The sequence below is a fragment of the Netta rufina genome (assembly GCF_964035555.1).
Source record: "Netta rufina genome assembly, chromosome: 1".
NCBI lineage: Eukaryota > Metazoa > Chordata > Aves > Anseriformes > Anatidae > Netta > Netta rufina.
Window position 1 is genome coordinate 178673839 of NC_140123.1, and position 19272 is coordinate 178693110.

General features: G+C 42.1%; 1 protein-coding gene across 1 annotated transcript in view; it reads right to left on the reverse strand.

Moving 5' to 3' along the window:
- SAMTOR (S-adenosylmethionine sensor upstream of mTORC1) overlaps window positions 1–9725 on the reverse strand; it is a 34703-nt gene extending 24978 nt beyond the window's left edge. The window contains exon 1 of the mRNA XM_084282921.1: window positions 9507–9725. Coding sequence (XP_084139047.1) covers window positions 9507–9696 — 190 coding nt within the window. The 5' untranslated portion in view covers window positions 9697–9725. The remainder of the gene's footprint in view (window positions 1–9506) is intronic.
- Between the last annotated feature and the right edge of the window lie 9547 nt (window positions 9726–19272).

Consider the following 19272-nt stretch of genomic DNA (forward strand, 5'->3'; position numbering starts at 1 on the left):
ATTGGGATGCAATTTAGATAGTTCCATGGGTTTTCTGCCACAAGGCACTGAACCTTGCTGCATGAGCCAGGTAACTGTAAAACAGCTGAATGACACACAGTTGAGAGAGCTTTGTTTGAGGAAAACAGGCTAAAGAGAAACAAAAAAGTTTGAGTCTACAGACAAGGAGTCTTGAATTTAGGTACACAGAAGCAGACCTGGAGCTGACTACCAGCACCCCAGGATGTGAACTTTGGGTTACAATAAAACTGCCTATGGCAGTAACAATTTTTAGCACTGAGAGAAGAAAATAAAACTGAAAGATACAGACTATTAACGGAGACATGGAGAACCAACATGAAAAATTCATCATAAAATAATTCCATCACACATCCTATATCAAATCAATTCTGTGAGCACTTCTGGTTTGTCTTCATCTGTCAGTAAAGTATCTCTAAAGGTAGGGAAAATGGCAACACAGGATAGATACGGCACGGTTTCTGCCTGTGCAACACCTTGCAGACACAGGGGAAGGATGGATGAAAGCAGAATAGGACTCCTCATGATCATGAGCAAAATGGAAAAGTTCAATATAAAACAAGGCTTTGTTGTTCCAAGATGAGGAGACATCCGGGTAACGCATAAAAGGGCAGCTTCTATGCATAAAGCTGTTTCCTCATAAAATGCATAATTTAGCTTAAAGTTCACGTAGCTTGGCAAACTAAGGGAAAAAAATCCATGACAAACTTCAAAGATGTGGCTTCCTAGAGTTCCTAGACCATGAAATCACTGAACAACAGAACAGTGAGCAAGTGCAGGGAGATACTTCTGCAGCACTTGTCCTATATTCTTGTCTAAGCACCTGCCTTTGACTCACCGGGTTTGATATGACGACCATTTGTCTGCCCTTTTCCAGAACAACCACAGACAAAAGGTTTTCTGAAGAGACTGACATCACTGTGCAGTGACTTTCAAAGAAGCATTTGAGGTTCAGCTTCCCTTGAGCAAGTACCCTGGCAGGGAGTTATTTCGGCTTGTTTTCCACATTCTTCTCCAGCACGAGTTTTGAGAAAGCGCAGACAGGCGCATTAGGCAAATTTACAGGAACTCGAATTCCAGCATCACGCTCCAATCCTGCCTGAGTTGGAAATGCAAACAGCGATTCCTATCTGCTGACAGATTTTAAGGTAGTGACTACAACAGGTCTTGCAATATCTGATTTTCAAGTGGTACCCAGAACACAGCAGAGCTGTGTATTAATATTTTCAAACAGGTTTATAATCCGTGTGCAAATACGGCATTAAATCTGGTGCAGTTAAACATTTATTTGTGAATCATTGCTTGTGTAACCAAAAAGACTGTAAAATGTACAGGAAGCTTCCACAGCAAAACTAATGCTTACCAAAAAAAAAAAAAAAAAAAAAAAGATATTCTGTTAAGCAATCACTAAACCCATAAATTAAATTTAAGTCTGTGATAGCTGATCTAAAGGATCAAAAAAAAAAAAAAAAAAAAGCCTCACATCTTTTGTCACATCTTAATATTTGGCTTAGTGCATTAGACTTTTCATCTCAGGTTCTCATGACCATACCATGACAAAGTTTAAGGCTACTCAACATATTTCCTAGGCACTTGATGATTACTTTTTATGCAATTTAAAACCTGTTTTGAGCACTGGCTCTTCAGAGATCTTTACACATCTCAGATCTCCATAAAGGAACCAGTTAAGCCAAAATCTATCTGAAAAGCCTCTGATTTAAGGCCGGTGCATAACAGAAGTTTCACATACCTATCAAATCACCACAGTGCAATTACTTTGAAGGTATTTAATGTCTGCTCTCCTCTCTATCCAAAATCTCTTCACCTTGAAGATTAACTCCACCTTTAAAAACAAAACAAGGCCAAGCCCACCTCTTTCTAGCAATTCAGTCAATGAAGAAATGAGTGACCAACTCGGAGGTTCTTCACAGCCCGACCTTTTTGAGAAGAAAACCAAAAAACCAGTCCTGTTTACCTAGGGCAGACGAACCCCTCAAATCCACCCACAGGACTCCTGCACACAGAGCAGCCACTCACTCTCCCAAAGGCAGCACTCACTGAAGCCTGTCTCAGAGAATAAGCCCATCGTGTACGAGTTATTTTTTAAAATAACCCTAATTATGAGAGAGTTTTAATTGTGGGGAACAGCAATAGACAGCTAATGTTAGCTGTAAGTTTTAACAACTGAAGACATTTTTAATAAAGGAAGAATTATGCAATTATATGGTAAGGACTCCCCAAAATTCAGCTTCCTTCCACCCTAGATTTTATTGGTTTTGTTAAACTTTTAAAAGATGTTTCTTATAGAAAAATTAGTCAATTCTTCTTATTCAGCTAAGACTTCTGACAGAATAAATCAAATCAATTTGTCTTTTCAAGACAGTTCTCTATAGAAGAGAGATCAGTTTCGCTAAAAACAGTATTTATCACTTTGGCATGGGATAAAAACCCAAACAACTGATCTGAATCATTCTGTTTTATCCAGTGGTAAAATAGTTATGCCATATGAAGCTAAATGCACAATCTGCACCCAGGGGGTAGCTTTTGTAGTTACGATTTTCCTTAATTCCCTCACTGCACTTCAGAAAAACTGCCAGATAGAGATGGCTGCAGCACCTCAAAAGCAAATGCAAGATACTTTGTCCACCACCAAACTAGAATTTATCACCTGCATCCCTTGATTTAACTGATACCACGCAGTTAAGATTCAGCTAGATGCAATGTCATTTTACATCTTAATCAACCTTCCTTACTCCCCAAAATATTTTTTTTTAGGACTTGAGAATAATGGCCCTTCTAATTCCAGTTTTCTTTGTTTGGAAAGTTATAATTTTAATTAGTAGCTGCAATAAAGCAAAAGAAAAAAAAGACAAAAACAAGGGTTTGAAGTCTTGACCACCTGCATCCTAGTATCAACTGGTAATGCAAAACTCAGAGGCAGATGCAAAGGGGGTGGATTGCATCTATTTAACAGCACAAAACCTTCCTGCACACACCTTTGTTGGCTCCTATGGAGGGAAAAAAAATAAGCTTAAAACATTGACTAACAATGAGAGACAGAAACAAAAGTGACATGCTCATATTTGTATAGTTGTGTTAATAAAACTCTTTGAATTGCTCATTGTTAAAAGAAAACCCATGCCCACATTTAACAAGTGTCCATGACAATGCTGGATAACTTGAGATGACAGGCTGCTAGCCATAGCAACGCCTAGCAAGATCTCTGAGCTTTCTTTTTTGTTGTTGTTGATGGCAATGCTCTGTGGAATGAAAAAAATCCATCTCATTTTAGCCTCTTAGAGGCTCTCTTAAACCCTCTGCCTCTCACGTACTCGCTGGAAACAGTAAAGAAGCTTCTAAATCATGCCAACTGGTAAATGGGAGAAATCCTACACTGTCCACTAGGCAAAAACTGAAATCAGATTCCTATGAATACTTCACGGGACATTATTTTTTTTATTAACAGAGACTCCCCAGTTTAGTTGTACTACTACATCTCTGGATGCTATGGCAGTGATTAATTACACGAAGAATGTTAGCTAATGCTCTGCTATTTACTACTTTCAGAATATACGAGATAAACCAGAAACCTACTAACATCTGTCCTACTAAAACAACATCTGAAAGACATTAGGTATTTTTGGCTTCAACGTTGTCCAGTTTTACATGTCTAGATACTGAGCATGAACTTCAACTCGGACAAAGTTCAGGCAATTTAAGCTAGTATTTCTTCTCTTGTCTGACTAGCATTTACTTTACATTTCTTAGGACTTTACATTTCTTACCTGAAATATTTCACAATTAAATCTTCTTTTAAAGTGCAGAAATCTTGCATATATATATACACACACACATTTACAAAACAATATATTGATATCTATCTATATAAATACGAAATCTACCTGACAAGGTATCTGCAGCTGGTAAAAATCTTGTGTGTGAACCTACTATCTATCTGTTCACACTAAGCAGACATCTAGGGTACAACTCACCTGCTATTTAAAGCACCTCTTGTGGGCCAGCTCACATCACCCTGAAGAATGATTTGTGTCTCCAACCTGCTACAAATCACTTTAAAGACTGATAGCTGTCACACAGCCAGCGGGGAGCCCGTTCATGATAGCTGAAGCAATTACTGCCCCCAGGTGTTGAATCGACTCTGCTTGGCAGGATCACCCCCTCTCCTCCCCAAACCTGGCTTTGAGGGATGACTGTGTGCTGCACCCTAAGGACACCAACAAGGAGGCAAACACATTAATGTAAAACCGATTTGGGGGGATTTATGTAAACGTGGGAGCAAAAAACTGAAGCAGCTGAGGCACAGGTACGGATTTCATCATGCTGACCCTGCAACAGGAACGTTGTTTTCCCTGCAAAAGCAATAAAAGGAGCTGCGGAGGAGGTTACACATAGCTGTTTGTGCAGCGAGTGCAAGTCTGTGCTGTAGCCAGTGGGCATTCAAGATTTGCGGGCTAGCCAAATGATACCAGGAATTTTACTGAATTCCCCATCAGCCTGTAAAATAACATGGGATTTTTAATGAAACGTTCGCTCAAACTGTGAGGACAATCATATCTTAATGCCTACATCATAAAACGCCATCAATTTTCATTTATAATAAAATGAAATTTAGTTTGTTTGAAAATGTAATGGTATTTCCAAATGTTTCCCTTCTCCAGGACATTAATGCAAGGGGGGAAAAGCAAATGGACCTTACTATATATACAACTGGTTTACTGTAGAAATAAACATAAGTTTTCATTAGAGAGGAGTAACAACTGTTAACATACCACGTAGAGCTCAGTAAAAAGGTTTTCCTGCCCTGTGAAAAATGTCACTATTTCAAAATGTTTCCTGTTTCAGATCAGGAAGAACTTAAGCTCTCTCAAGGTTTTTCATGAAAAACAGGAGAGGAAGAGACCATAAAGCAGCTGACTTCAGAACAACGCTTCTCACATCAGTGTCTACGCCACTTACCTACTCAGGCTACCTACTATTGTAGGGCACGGCTGTCAAAAGTCTTTCACATTTTCTGGAGCTCTAGAACCTCAATAAAGTTATAACCTATTCCTTCAAAGCCTCATTTATATATATAAGGAATCACACTACCACCTTGAAATGTTGCTATCAGCTTCTGTGATGCAGTAAATAATACTTAGCAAGACTGGTATCAATACTGTGTGATTCAAAGACTAAACAGCCTCAAGAGGTGTAAAGATAAATAAAACACTTATGAAACATTTTCCTGGGTGTTCACTAAACACCTTTAAAGATACCTCAAAGTTTTTCCACTTATATTAAATACAGGGTTTCCAGTGAGAAGCAGAGGCTGTTGCAAAACATCTTTCCAAACTATATATAAAACCCTCTGTAACCAAGTGTCAGGCTGTACAGAAAATGTTTACTTGATAAATAGCGGCCTGCACGATTACAGAGGTAATAAACAACTCACAGAAAAAAACAGGCTGCTTCTGTACAAGGAAGGGATTTTTATACCACAGTAAAAATTAACCCTACTTGGCTATTAGGAGCAACTGTAAACAAAAACCAAAAGCACACTGCACACGTTCAATAAATCATGTTTAGTTCCCTACAAACTACTAAGTCTGCTTTAACAACCTGACTGTTGGGCCTGACAAACACCAACGTACTGCAGCTAATGCATGCGCCAGCTCAGGGCTGCAGGTGCCTAAAAGGTGCGTACTGGAAAACCCTACACAAATTTGAGGTCACCTGTGGTGCCAGGCAACTGAGCCAAGAACAAGAGACTAACCCCAAAACTGCTCTGCCATACCCATTTTGCAAGAGGCTAGTATGAGAAGACCAAATTCAGGTTTCATGAAAAACCCTAATTTGTGTACTTTCTAAGTGCTCATGTCAAGTGTCCAGAACCCCAAAGTTTCTTGTAAGTGACGAGCAAAACGCTGGAGCGCTGTTGTTTCGGCTTGTGGATCTCACCCTGGTGTGTAGAGCAATTAGGGCTCAGCGAATCCAGTCGGGTAGGAAACAGGACTCCAGAAAAACGTGAGCTCTACACTAATGAGACATATTCCTAAGCGAACACTTCACACCTCAGCGTGTTTGTTCTCACTTCAGAATGTTTTCTTTACGAAGACAATGCTTATAGCCTAACCTGAAGAATGAGGTATTTTTAGGAACCACTAGACGGGTTTTGTCTGTGTCTACCGCTGCCTTAAAGGAGTCTGACAACTTATTAATGATTAGCTAATTTAGTTGACACATTTACTTACCGTGGAAAAGGTCCTTCAATAATTCAAATACTTTATTTTCTCCACATTAAGAAAAAGACACACTGTTTTGTAAAACTTCAAGAAACCATCTAAAAATACAGAAGACACACAATAGTGCCTTAGGATCCACAGTAAGAGTATCCTGCAATCCCAAAATACCAAGTCTGCCATGGTACTTATGTTTACAAGCTTCCCCTTCTTTATTTACTCATTAACATCAGAGAGAGTGTAAGGGAAAGGGAAGGAAATTGAAAAAGATGAAAAGAAACGGAGATGAAAGAAAAGAAAGAATCAGTATTTCCACTCGAAGTCACACTAGATTAGTAATACCCAGAAAACAGGAAAAGGTAAGTACTGGTCACACAGTACAAAAGTTAAAATTGTTCAAGAAAGAAAACACACTTTTACACAAACTTAAAAGAATTTAAGCTGAACCACTTCAAACATGGAAAATTCTTGGTCATGAATAGACTGGCATGGTCTGGGACCAAGACATTGCATTAGCCACGGTACAAAAGCACATACAAAACCCGTCCACCAAACATAAGGGTAAAGATAGTTCAAAGAAAGGCAGAAATTAAAAAAGAAGCCAAGATTCAGCTTCGATAAACTTCTAGAGTTCACGGTTTTTCCTTAAGAAAAAATCCATCAATCAACATTTCTCATGAACTTTTCTCTAGTGATTCCTTAGAAATAGCAGTAAGATGTCATGATGAGTTCCTGGTTAAAAAACACTGCTCTTGCACTTTGACAAGTTTGTGATTTCTTCAGAGAAGTGTCAGCTTGCAGTTTTGAAGCTCACTGCTCTCAGTTTTGTACCGGCTCATTTTCCAGAAAAAGAAAGGGGAACTATTGTGGGAAATAAACCACGAGTAAAGATGCCAGTTATAAGCAAGTCAGGTAATACATGGACTTATCTTTACAGAAACACAGGCCATGCTAACACCAGAAAGGTAAATGAATTCTCAAAGTAATCAGCTATTAAAAATCAAGCCTAAATAACTTCTATCCACAAACATCTCTGCATCTCAAGGATGCATCTACTCCTCTCCAACACTTCTAACAGAACACAGTAACTTATGACCATATTACAGTTTCAAGTGGTTTCCTAGACCCTATGCAACATAAACATATACCTTGCAGAAAGGCATTCAGCATGTTTTTTTTCCATCAACAAAATTAATACAAAGCACTGAAGTCCATGCAACAGCAATTCTAGTGCTGTTTGCTTATTTAGATGAAATAGAAACCAGCTTCACAGAACTCCAGTAAATGTGAGAGTAGTCAGCATAAATTAAAAAGAGACAATGTGAGACCCTGGAATAACACAGATAGCTCTGTGATAGCTTCATACGGAGGTGGGAGCACTGTACTGGGGAGCCAAGAGACTTTCCTTGTGGACATAACCAAGGATACTGCTTTTTAACCTTGTTTCTTTCATACACTCAAGTTGCCACTCAAATTTTACCAAGAAATTACAGCTGATGTTCTGCTTTTTTGCTTCTTTAGCAATCCGACAACTTTGATTTTGTCACAGTAATGCATTTGCCAGTCAGCGTAGCAGAGTATTAGAAAATAAAACCAAGGCATTTCAGAAGGAAATTTTCAAGTCTGCTTTTAGAAGCAGAGAGAAACATGGGGAGAAGGACTCAGAACCTCCCTCCAAAAATAAAACTCTGGAATTGAACTAACCTAACGTATGAAGTACAGCTACTATTAATCACGGGTTACTTGTAAAGACTACCTAACCATCGGATAAGCACGTAATGGGCGGAAATCTCCTTGCTGTACAGAAGTGACATGATTAACTACTTGTTTTTAAAGCTTCCCTTTAAAGATACAAACAACATTGCTAAATTAGCATGACTAGAAGATTACTGTAAAGTTTCTGCTAACGTGACTTACACGGCTTATGAAGTAAATTAGAGTACTGTTTTTCCCCTTTCTGTTAACCAATTACATTCAACTGAAGACAAAACCCAACTCAGCTTTGCATACTAAGTTGCTCTTTGCTGAGCTGTGTGCTTACGCTGACTTCCATGTGATTTAGGCTTCCATCTGAAGCAATTCAGGTATTACAGAGGCTGCTTGCATTTCTTGGAGTTCACAGTGACAATGTTTGCCTTTTTTAACCTGCAGGCGCTGTGAAGTAACAGAGAAATGCGACCTGCTAGAAGCTGGACCCCTCTGCCAGGGCTGCAAGGTCTGAACGCTCTGTGTTCCCTCACCCAAATGGCACGGGAACACGGGAGAGCCTCCCTTCGGTTTTGGCTCACACTAAGGCCAAAATAAACAACAACTCTTGACCAGTGCCTACACAGGTAGATATCTGCGAAGTCCCATGGTCGGGGTCCTGTGGGGACTCCTAGCACCCAGCAAGCAGCCTGACCTTCTTGCTTTAACAGATGTGCCACACACAGACCTGGAAGGGACACAAGGACCAGTGACAGGAGAGGAAACGTCCCTGTTTTACAGGTGTCCTCCTGGAGGAACGCAACCAGCTGTATGCCAGTCACTGGAGTGCGGTGGACACCCTGACAGAATGAATGAATGAATTTCTTATAACCTGCACTACAAGGAAGGTCGGAGAGATCACTGAAGTCATCCTGAAGAGGCTACAAATCCCAGAAAAATAAATCTCAACTCTGGACGCTCATCTCCAGACGTTCCTGCGATGTTTGAGGCACCCCAAAGCCACCACCACAACCCCGCCGCCCGGGCAGATCCCCGAGGGCCGGCACCACCCCCGCCACAAAGCCGTGCCCCAGCCCGACCCCCTCCCCGGGGCCGAAGGAGGCAGCCGGGATAACAAAGAGCGGGGCCCCCCGGGGCACCAGGGGCTCCCCCGGGCACCCAGGACCTGCCGACGGCCCCAAATCCTCCCCGCAGACCGCCCCAGCCCGCAGCAAGCCCCCCTTTTGGGGCTACCACCCCCCAGGACACCAAGCCCCGCGGCCGGGCGCGTCCCCTTCACCTGGCAGCATTACCGGCGCTGCCCACCGAGGCCGAAGGCGCCCTCCTCCTCCTCCTCCTCCTCCTCCTCCTCATTGCCGGGGAGGAGCAGGAAGCCAGCGGGAGCCGCTCCGGGCCGCCGCCGCCCCCCGCTCCCCGCCACACCCCCTCGGGCAGCGGGGGACGAGGGGGGCGCCGGGCTGCTAGCGGGGACCCCCCCCCCCCCTTGTCCTTCATCTTCCTCCTCCTCCGCCTCCTCCTCCTGCTGCTGCCCCCCGCGGTTACCTTCCCGGTACTTCTTGCGCAGCCTGCGGTGGACGCTCTTCACCACCCCGGACAGCTTCTCCTGCTCCAGCTTGCGCTCCTGCTCCGGGGGCTGCGGGGCCGGGGGGGCAGCAGCGGCGGCGGCGGCCCCGCCGGGCTGGGGCTGGAGCCGGGGCTGGGGCTGTGGCCGGGGCCGGGGCGCGGCCTCCATGGTGGTCCCGCTGCTCCGCGGCGCGCAGCCCGGCCGAGCGAGGGCTGAGCCGGCAGCTGCCGCCCGCCCCGCATGCGCTGCCCCGCCCCGGCCCGCTCGGCATGCCGGGGGTTGGAGTCCTCCTGGGGGGGATCCACAGCCTCCTCCTGGGCTGGGAGGGTTGGGACATGTCGCGACATGTCGCCGTGTATCGTGACGTGTCGTGGTGTATCGTCGCGTCACGTCACGTAGCCGCCGAGGCGCCTGCCTCTTCCAATGATCCTGTGAAAACGCATCCTGTGGTGTGTCAGGGATAGTGCAGCCGGCAGGAGCGGGGAGATGATCGTCCCCCTGCACCTCGAGTGCTGTGCTCAGCTTTGGGCCCCTCACTGCAAGAAGGACATCGAGGCTCTGGAGCATGTCCAGAGAAGGGCTGCAAAGCTGGTGAAGGGCCTGGAGCACAAGTCCTATGGGGAACAACTGAGGGAACTGGGGGTGCTTGGTCTGGAGAAGAGGAAGCTGAGGGGAGACCTCATTGCTCTCTGCAACTACCTCAAAGGAGCTGTGGGGAGCTGGGGGTCGGCCTCTTCTCACAGATAACTATCAATAAAATGGCCTCAAGTTGCACCAGGGGAGGTTCAGGTTGGAAATGAGGAGACATTTCTTCCCACAAAGAGCAGTCAGGCACTGGCACGGGTTGCCCAGGGAGGTAGTGCAGTCACCGTCCCTAGGGGTGTTCAGGGAAAGGTTGGACGTGGTGCTTAGGGACATGGTTCAGAGGGTGACATTGGTGGTACAGGGATGGTTGGACCAGATGATCTTGGAGGGCTTTTCCAGCCTTAATGATTCTATGATAAATGGATGCCAGCAGGCCGGTGTCCACTGGAAGCATGCAGCCCTACAAAGCCTTTATTCTGCCTTCCTGGGGCTGCTCATCCCGCCTCCATGCTGAGCGTGGTTTCCGGCATTTTGGGAGGGAAATGCATCACCAGGGCAGGACAGAACCTGCCAGCAGCAGAGCTGATGGAGCCAGGTTTTTGGGGTTTTTGTCTCCTGCTGAAGAGCTGGGGATGCAATGTCAGGACACCGTTATTCCCTCCTGCCTCACATGCAAGTCTGGCCAAAGGGTCACCTCCAAGCAGGGGCAGTGCTGGTGGGGCAGTGGCAGAGCATTGCCCTGCGACTCTGCCCAAGCGCTGCACAACACCCGAAGCGCTTTGATTCTCTCCTCTAAGCGCAGTTGGAAACAACAGAGGCAAAACCACCCCTCCCAGGATCGTAGCAGGGACATCTGCAGTAAAGCTGTTTCCTTGTTTGACTTGGCTAGAAGCAGCTAATTGTGATCTCTGAGGATGTTCATAAACGCTAAGAAGGTAATTGCGGCTGCAGTTAAACCAGTGACAAATCACACGGACTTGGGCAGGGTCAAGATTTCATCCTAATGAGAATTCGGTGACATGTGCCACTTTGTCCAGCGGGGCGTGTAACAGGTTCTTATCAGCACTCTGTCAATCCTGCCAAAAAGATTATTTCATAGCTAATCACGGAGCATGGCATCAGTCTGCCTTTCTGATAAAGTTCTTTATAAAGCTGCAATTATCAAGACAAAACAAAGAAGTCCAAACAAAAGCCTGCCATTATTATTGACTGTAAAAACATCCCTTTTTAACTTTACTCTTAGCTATGCAGTCAGATACCGCATTGCACACATCTCGCAAGTGGGTTGCAGATTGCAAGCAAAGGTCCAGCTTTTTCAGTATTGTTATTTTTCAGTAAGTGCATAAAAGAACTGCAGTCTAGTTCAGATCTTCCATTGCTAGATTTACATGCCAGCGGGTATTTTATTGTCAAAATGTTGCAGATTTTTTTATTTGTTTTTTTACTTAAAATACAGGAGCATTACATAAGGAGAATTTTATTTTTTTTCCTAAGAGAGTAAAGAGAAGCCTGGTGATATAGTTATGTTTTTCATTAAATTTTCAAACTGCAAAGAAAATGAGCACAGGTTAATTAGAAAAATATATTAATTTCACTTTACCTTGGAAAGCATCCGGAAATCTGCTTCCCATAGAGGTGATTACATTTCATATTCACAGAACTGATCCAGGAAGCTAAATCTGAATTATAAAGAAGGCTTAGTGCTGTGACTCTATTTTAGCTTTCTGAAATGCTTCTAGTTTTATATGCAGGTCCACATAAGAACAATTAAGACAGTTTAAATAGCGGAGAATAAATTGATAGCTACTGGGAACTTCTTGCAAGAAGGGCAGCCTACACAGTGGTTAATGCTCCATCCACTTTTACGCTGTGTAGGATTTGTGGAAGCACAGAATTAAGAGGAAAAGCATGAGCCAGTCTTCTGTGTGTGGCGTGATACTAGGAGGGCACTGAGGGAGCCTCTTCAGCAGACTAGGAGTATTGGAGCAACATAAGGCTGGGGGCATTTGGAGAATGCCTGACGGATACTGCTGCGGCATCAAACCCGCTGTCCCCAGCCCTGAGTCTATGGATGTAGCAGTGTAGGATACACAGTCAAAACATAAGTGTATATGTGATCCAGAAATCTGTAGAATTGGAAAACTGGAGAAAAAATTGCAGAGTTCTTATTTGAAATATATTCCCTCTGAACAATAATTTAAAGTTACTATTTGAATAATGTTATCACTGATGCTTGCCGGTTCTTAGGAATTCTTTCTATAACTGATGTCCTGGGTTGGGGCAACCCCAGACAGGAGCACAGACTGGGAGAACTCACTGACAGCAGCCCTGCTGAGAAGGACTTGGGGGTTCTGGTGGATGAAAAGCTGGACATGAGCCAGCAGTGTGTGCCTGCAGCCCAGAAGGCCAACTGCAGCATGGGCTGCATCAACAGAGGGGTGGCCAGCAGGGCGAGGGAGAGGATTGTGCCCCTTTGCTCTGCCCTCGTGAGGCCCCACCTGGAGCACTGCGTCCAGGTCTGGGGCCCCCAGCACACAAAGGATGTGGGGCTGTTAGAGTGAGTACAAAGGAGGGCCGCAAAGATGGCCAGAGGCTGGAGAACCTCTCCTATGAAGAAAGTCTGAGACAGCTGGGGCTGTTCAGCCTGGAGAAGAGAAGGCTCCGGGGGGACCTCATTGCGGCCTTTCAGTACTGAAAGGGGGCTTAGAAAAAAGATGCAGAGCAACTTTGTGCTCATTCAGATAATGACAGGACAAGGGAGAATGGTCTTAAACTAAAAGAGGGTAGATTTAGACTAGACATCAGGAGAAAATTCGTCACTCAGAGGGTGGTGAGGCACTTGAGGCACTAGAACAGGTTGCCCAGAGAGGCTGTGGATGACCCATCCCTGGAGGTGTTCGAGACCAGGTTAGATGAGGTAACCTAATCTAGTGGGTGGTGTCCCTGCCTGTGGCAGGGGGGGTGGGGTTAGATGATCTTTAAGGTCCCTTCCAACCCAAGCCATTCCATGATTCTAATAAAGTGGGTTCAATTGATCACAATTATATACAAATTTACAGTATAAATATTTTTATTTTAATACTACATTACACTGTATGATTTTTAAATCTGATTCTCCCTTTTTATTAAAGTTAGTGATGGTGTTGCTTTCTATTGTCAGTGTATTAATTATTTTCTGTGCTTTAGAAATGTGTTAACAACCAAAAAATCTACTTTAATGTACTTCATTGCACCGGCTACATTTATACCTAGGTGTACAAGCTATTTTTTAAAAAAAGGAATAGAGAAGCGTAACATTAGTAACATATGGGTCTATTTTCTATATTAAAATAGACCACAGTAAAATTACATTCTTCATTCTTAAAGAATTAAATTAGAAGTTTAGCTTCCATAGGCAAGTAAAAGGGAATTGCTGGATTTCATTTTATTTATTTATTTATTTATTTTCTGGGGGAAAAAAAAAAAAAAAAGAAAGAATACTAAAACATGAGGCCTTATACTTTCAGGATACACAGATACTTACCTTGGTTTGGCAATGGAGACACTCTGCAAAAGTCCCTACAGAATGTGCGTTGAGAATTAGCTTCCAGCAATGGAATCTGAATGCAAAGCTATCAAAGGAGGAACCTCCACCAGGTGCTGCATGGAGATACCAGAGGGTGATGGCAAGCAGGTGATTAAAGGAGGACTGGTTCTAGCAGCCCTGGAGCTGATGGCCCACTGCTCTGGCGAGGCAGAGAAAAACACTTGTGCTGAATACATTTCTTGAACTCAGTACAGGAAGAGTCAAGGAACAAACAGAGATGACTGCAAGTCTTGTAATTGTCTCTGAGGCATGACAGCAGTACTACTGATAAGGACGTGTGCACTTACTCCAAAGGAATGCGACAATAAACTACTTGTGCCCTGATGGGGACACTGAGGTTTCACCATCTGGGAAAGAATCATTTTGAGCAGCTGGACTTGCTATCTTGACTATAGAAAATGGCCAAAAGATCCTCTGTGCATTACTTCTTAAAACAAAACAAAACGAAACAACAACAAAAAAAGCAGACTTAGGGCAGACTAAGACAGCTTCTTTTGACATTTCTGAAATATTTCAGCACCTCTCACTTTTCATGAATAACTTTAGAAACAGAAGTCTAGATTCACAGACCAGGAGGAGAAATTACCCCTCTCTACCCAGTGTTCAGGTGGATGGGATATTGACTGAGGATGTAGGAGAACCAGTTCACATCCCTGCTCTGCCTGAAGGGTTCTGAACCCACATCTTCACTCAGGGATGATACAGAGTGGAAGAGGTCTTCCCTCCTTCCTGAGGGAAGGGTGGCAGCAGTCTGTATTTTCTGTCGTTCTCCCCAGGAAAACCATGGAAGAAAAGTAACATAAAAACTTTCTGAAATGAGCAAATTAGCAGCACTCTTCTTCCATCCCTGTTTCAGTGGCATTTTTGACAATCAAGTCTTCTCAGCCTGTTCATCCCTTCTATCTTCTAGTTGCTAGTTGTATGAAAAGGAACAACAACAACAAAAAAAAGACACATCATCAAAGAGAAGTAACCTTTCTAGATAACACTCTTTCTCCAGTGTGATGACATCATCGTAAGAGTCTCTAATGCAATGTAACCTGCAAAAATATTACCAAAAGCATGTAATGATTTTAATGGAATATTGAGATGCTGCAGTAATTTAAAAGGAATAAAAGGCTTCTTTGTTGATGGGGAACTGTTTTTGCTATGTGTACCCAAAGGGAAGACAAAGAGGCACCAACAGTATATTTGGTTTGCATTTAAGATTTTACTTATTAATTGTGGTGTCCTATAAGCCATGAAAAGCAGGTAATTTGATTTAAAAAGTGGAAATCACATCTCTGTTTTTGCACTGAGGCAATTATTAAGAGCTAGTCCATTATTACATTTCTCCAGACTACACATTTTGGCAATTTAGTAATTAGAATTACGTGGTAATTAAAACTGCTACCCCATAACAATAATTTTTGAACTATAGATCTGTGACTCCATTCCTGGAGACTGACACCTCTAAAAGTAAGTTTACATCAGCAGTTCCATTACTTAGTCCCCTGTGCTTTTTTAGCGGCAAACATAGGTTTGATAATGACTTCAGTTTGGATCTGAAGTCCCAGTATTTACTGAAATAAAATTTTGCTTCTGGAAAACTGAGGGTTCTTCTATTAATGGACCAATTAAAGTTGCTCCCCAAGTAGCTGGAGACACCCAACTTAGAGAAGAAGACTGAAAAATCCGTCACATCTGCAGTCTCCTTATGGAGTCTAATTATCTGTTCTCAAGGCCACTAGAATTTGATACTGATAGGAGATTTTATTTATTTTATTTATTGAAATCACATCTTTTGCTTGCTAGCCTGTGTTGCAATAAGGCAAGGATAATTTTAATAGCAGCCATCATTTCTGCATTCAGTGCCATTCCAGTCGGCAGACACCAAGTATGTGTATGCATGGAAGGCAGCTGTTTCTTTGGACACAGGAAGGAAGAAGTTACGAATGCTTTAATCGCTTCAGTCTGACACTTGTTTAATAATACAGTGGGAATTAAATTCTGTGGAACTACTCAATTGCGTACTGAAAATGCAGCAAAATACTTTATACCTCAGTTATTTTCAGTTTTATGTATAATGTAGAAAGGAAAACGATCCTTTAATACTGAGAATAGACTATGCGTTTTTCAAATAAAAGCTGTACTTTATTGTACAACTTCTTTACAACATGAGCATTGCAAACATACGTAACACTCTATTAAAGATCATTAAATATAAGCATAACTTATTGAAAAGGAATTCCAAATTCCTTTAAAAATCTGTGTTGTTGTTGTTGTTTTTCATTGATTTTAGTCTAAGCACATTCTCCTATTATTTGGAAAGTATAAATTATTAAATGAAGACAGTCAATACAACGATTGCTTTAACAAAGACTACTAGCTACTCTTTCTAGACGGAGTTTCTTCCTAGCTGATTTCTTGCTGCCATGAAAGATTAACTCATAAAATCACTTTGATTTAGCAAGAGATGTCAAAACATCCAGCAGGTCTAACTGGTTTTCTTCCGATGTCAGTCAAAATAGTATGTGGTTTTAGCACTGATTCATGTTTCTGTCAGTTGCTCTGCATAAACTTGCTGAGTAATCAATTCAAACACAGCGACTTTACGAAAAGTTGGAGCTAGCAGGAAGGCTTTTATGTCTGATTATTGCTGTATCTAGGGAACCTGATAGCATTAAGTTCAGTTCCCGGCATACAAACCCCAATCTTCCCGTATGGGTCAGGTATGTACAGCTCCAGTTCAGTTCAACAGCAGTGTAGCTGTACGTTGGGTCATTCTCAGCTTGGGAAATCCTGCGCTATCCCTGTAATCTTGTACTGCAGGTATGATAGCCTGACTCATAAACTAGGATGACCTCACTGTCTGATGGGAGTTGCAGGTGTTCAAAAGCACCCTGAGAAAGACTAAGCTCTGTGTGAATTTTTGAGACTTAGAAAAAAAAAAAAAAATCCATGAGGAGCTTCTGTGATGCTGCGGATAGGTCTGGGTATGCTGCGTCATTTCACTTTTCTCTTTCTTTTTCTTCCTGAGGGGGTGTGTGAGAAGATATTTTGGGTATCATTAGATATGACCTATAAAGGAAATATATTTCTGGTATGCGTAAACTATTCTTATCTATCCCAAAGATGGTCCAACTCCTTTTCATCTCTTCTGTCTCCTGAATACCGTCACATGGTTCATCTGGGCCCTTACTGAAGTTCAAGTCAGGTTTTCAGAAGGTGAGAGAACAACAACAAATTCTATTCATAGACCATCAAACAGAGCTGTATCTTCAGGATGGTATACTGCAGGCGGCATAAAGTACTTTGGGAGGAGCAAGGAATGCTAAAGCTCCTACTCTGTACAGCTTGGATATAGCTCATGCTTTAGTAGGGTATGTCTGGCTTCAGTGACACTAATGTCTAAGGTATTGTCAATAAAATCTAAAGGGTTAGTACTTTACTAAAGGATCAGGAAAGGATTGGGACTTGGGAACCTAAAGAAAAGTGGTAGAACAAATGAAACCACAAATAATAATGCTGTTTCAGAAATGTAGGCAGTAAGTACATGAAGACTCGCAACAGTTTTCCCACATAAGCACCACAACTAAAGATTAGTTAGAAGAATGATTTCTCACTTCTTCTCTAGAACACCTAATAAGCCAACTGTGACACAAGTACCATGAAGTGAGCATTCTCCACACTATGTTTTTTTTTTTTTTTTTTTTTGGCAATTTTATCTCCTATTGTTATGGATTAAGAATGATCTGATAGCAGCTGCCCTGAGGTATGAACAAGACGACAGTCTGCCAAAGAGAGAGCAGTTTTGGAATGCTTATTTAGAGGTATGTAGAGTTGTGATAAAATTAAATAACTGTTTCAATTTGTTGAGCATGCACTGATAAAGTATTTTATTCAAAAACAAGGAAATTGGACAGCAAGGCACTATAGCAGTTAATGGAAAGCATACATTTCATATCGATGTTCACATTTTAGTTAAGGAAGTATTTCAGATTTCTTGCTAATAAACATTTCTGTAACCACTCTCTACATGTAAGGGTGTTCTTTGACATTAACCACCTTGTTAACTCCTAGAAAAACTTTATAAAAAATAAAAGTCCATTGTTGAGTGCTATAATTATTGTTGGAATTTTCAGTGTTGTTAAAAGAACGAATTCTCACACATTGAAAACACTTCAAAAATAATTTAAACTGTGTGTTTGAACTATGTATAAATCATTACATTAAATGCAGGTTAAAAGTAGAATTTTCAAGTAGCAAGGAAGTATATAGGTATCTTCAAATGCTCCTTCTTTCCCTTCCTACTGGACTTTGAATGTAGCTGGGACCACAGTAGCACCTATTCCTCAGCATTGCATGAGACCAGGGGTTGTGATGCTGAGATTTTTCAAACATCTTTCTCTAATGAGAAAGATGATACAACCAATGTTTTTATAATAAAAATATATATTTGGACTACTAACCTTTCTGTACCGGTCACCAATAAAAAGACAATTTTAGAAGCCATAATGCCAACATGCTACAAGATGGGGAAGATTATTTGACAGCACACTGTAATGTAAGGAGGGTGTAAGAACCAGGGACAGAACTTCTACTTGCTGGATGTAAAAGGTGGATTTTGCTGAATGGCTCCTGGAAATCCAAATGAAATGGCTGCCAGCTCCTGGATCACATACTCAGTAGGTATGTAATTTCACATTATGAAGTTTAATATTTGCCTCTTGTGGAGTGTGACAAGATCAGCAAAATGCAGCATGAGCCTTATTGCAGGGCTTGACAGGTACTTGAAGCATCTATGTCCTTGATTTTTCAGGAGAATGGTCTCCTGAAGGCTTTTCTACATAAATAGAAACAGCCTTTTCTTAGAAAACATAGAAATAGTTTTGAAGCATCAAAAAAGGTAATTGTGGCCAATTTTCTTACATTACTTATGACCTTTCAAGCTCTAGAATTCATAAAGGTGAATTTTTATCCATCATTTACTTAAAGGTCCATGAACCAGAAATAAAATCGTGACCCAAAATGCACTTTTAAGATAATTTGAAGTGTTCTTTCCTTTCCTTTCCTTTCCTTTCCTTTCCTTTCCTTTCCTTTCCTTTCCTTTCCTTTCCTTTCCTTTTCCTTTCCTTTCCTTTCCTTTCCTTTCCTTTCCTTTCCTTTCCTTTCCTTTCCTTTCCTTTCCTTTCCTTTCCTTTCCTTTCCTTTCCTTTCCTTTCCTTTCCTTTCCTTTCCTTTCCTTTCCTTTCCTTTCCTTTCCCTCTCCTCTCCTCTCCTCTCCTCTCCTCTCCTCTCCTCTCCTCTCCTCTCCTCTCCTCTCCTCTCCTCTCCTCTCCTCTCCTCTCTCCTCTCCTCTCCTCTCCTCTCCTCTCCTCTTTTTTTTTTTTTTTTTCTTGTTCTGAACAATACTTAAACTTGTCTGAAAAGGTAGGAAGAAGAAATCTTCAGTTTTAAAGTATTTCAGGTTATACTTCCCTTTGGTAAAAGGTTGCCTCCATTCTTTTGTCCTTCAAGCTGAAGTCAAAAGACCGATAGATAAATAGAAAGATCTAGCTGACCTTACAATTGCTGGAAGGTTGTATGTGTGT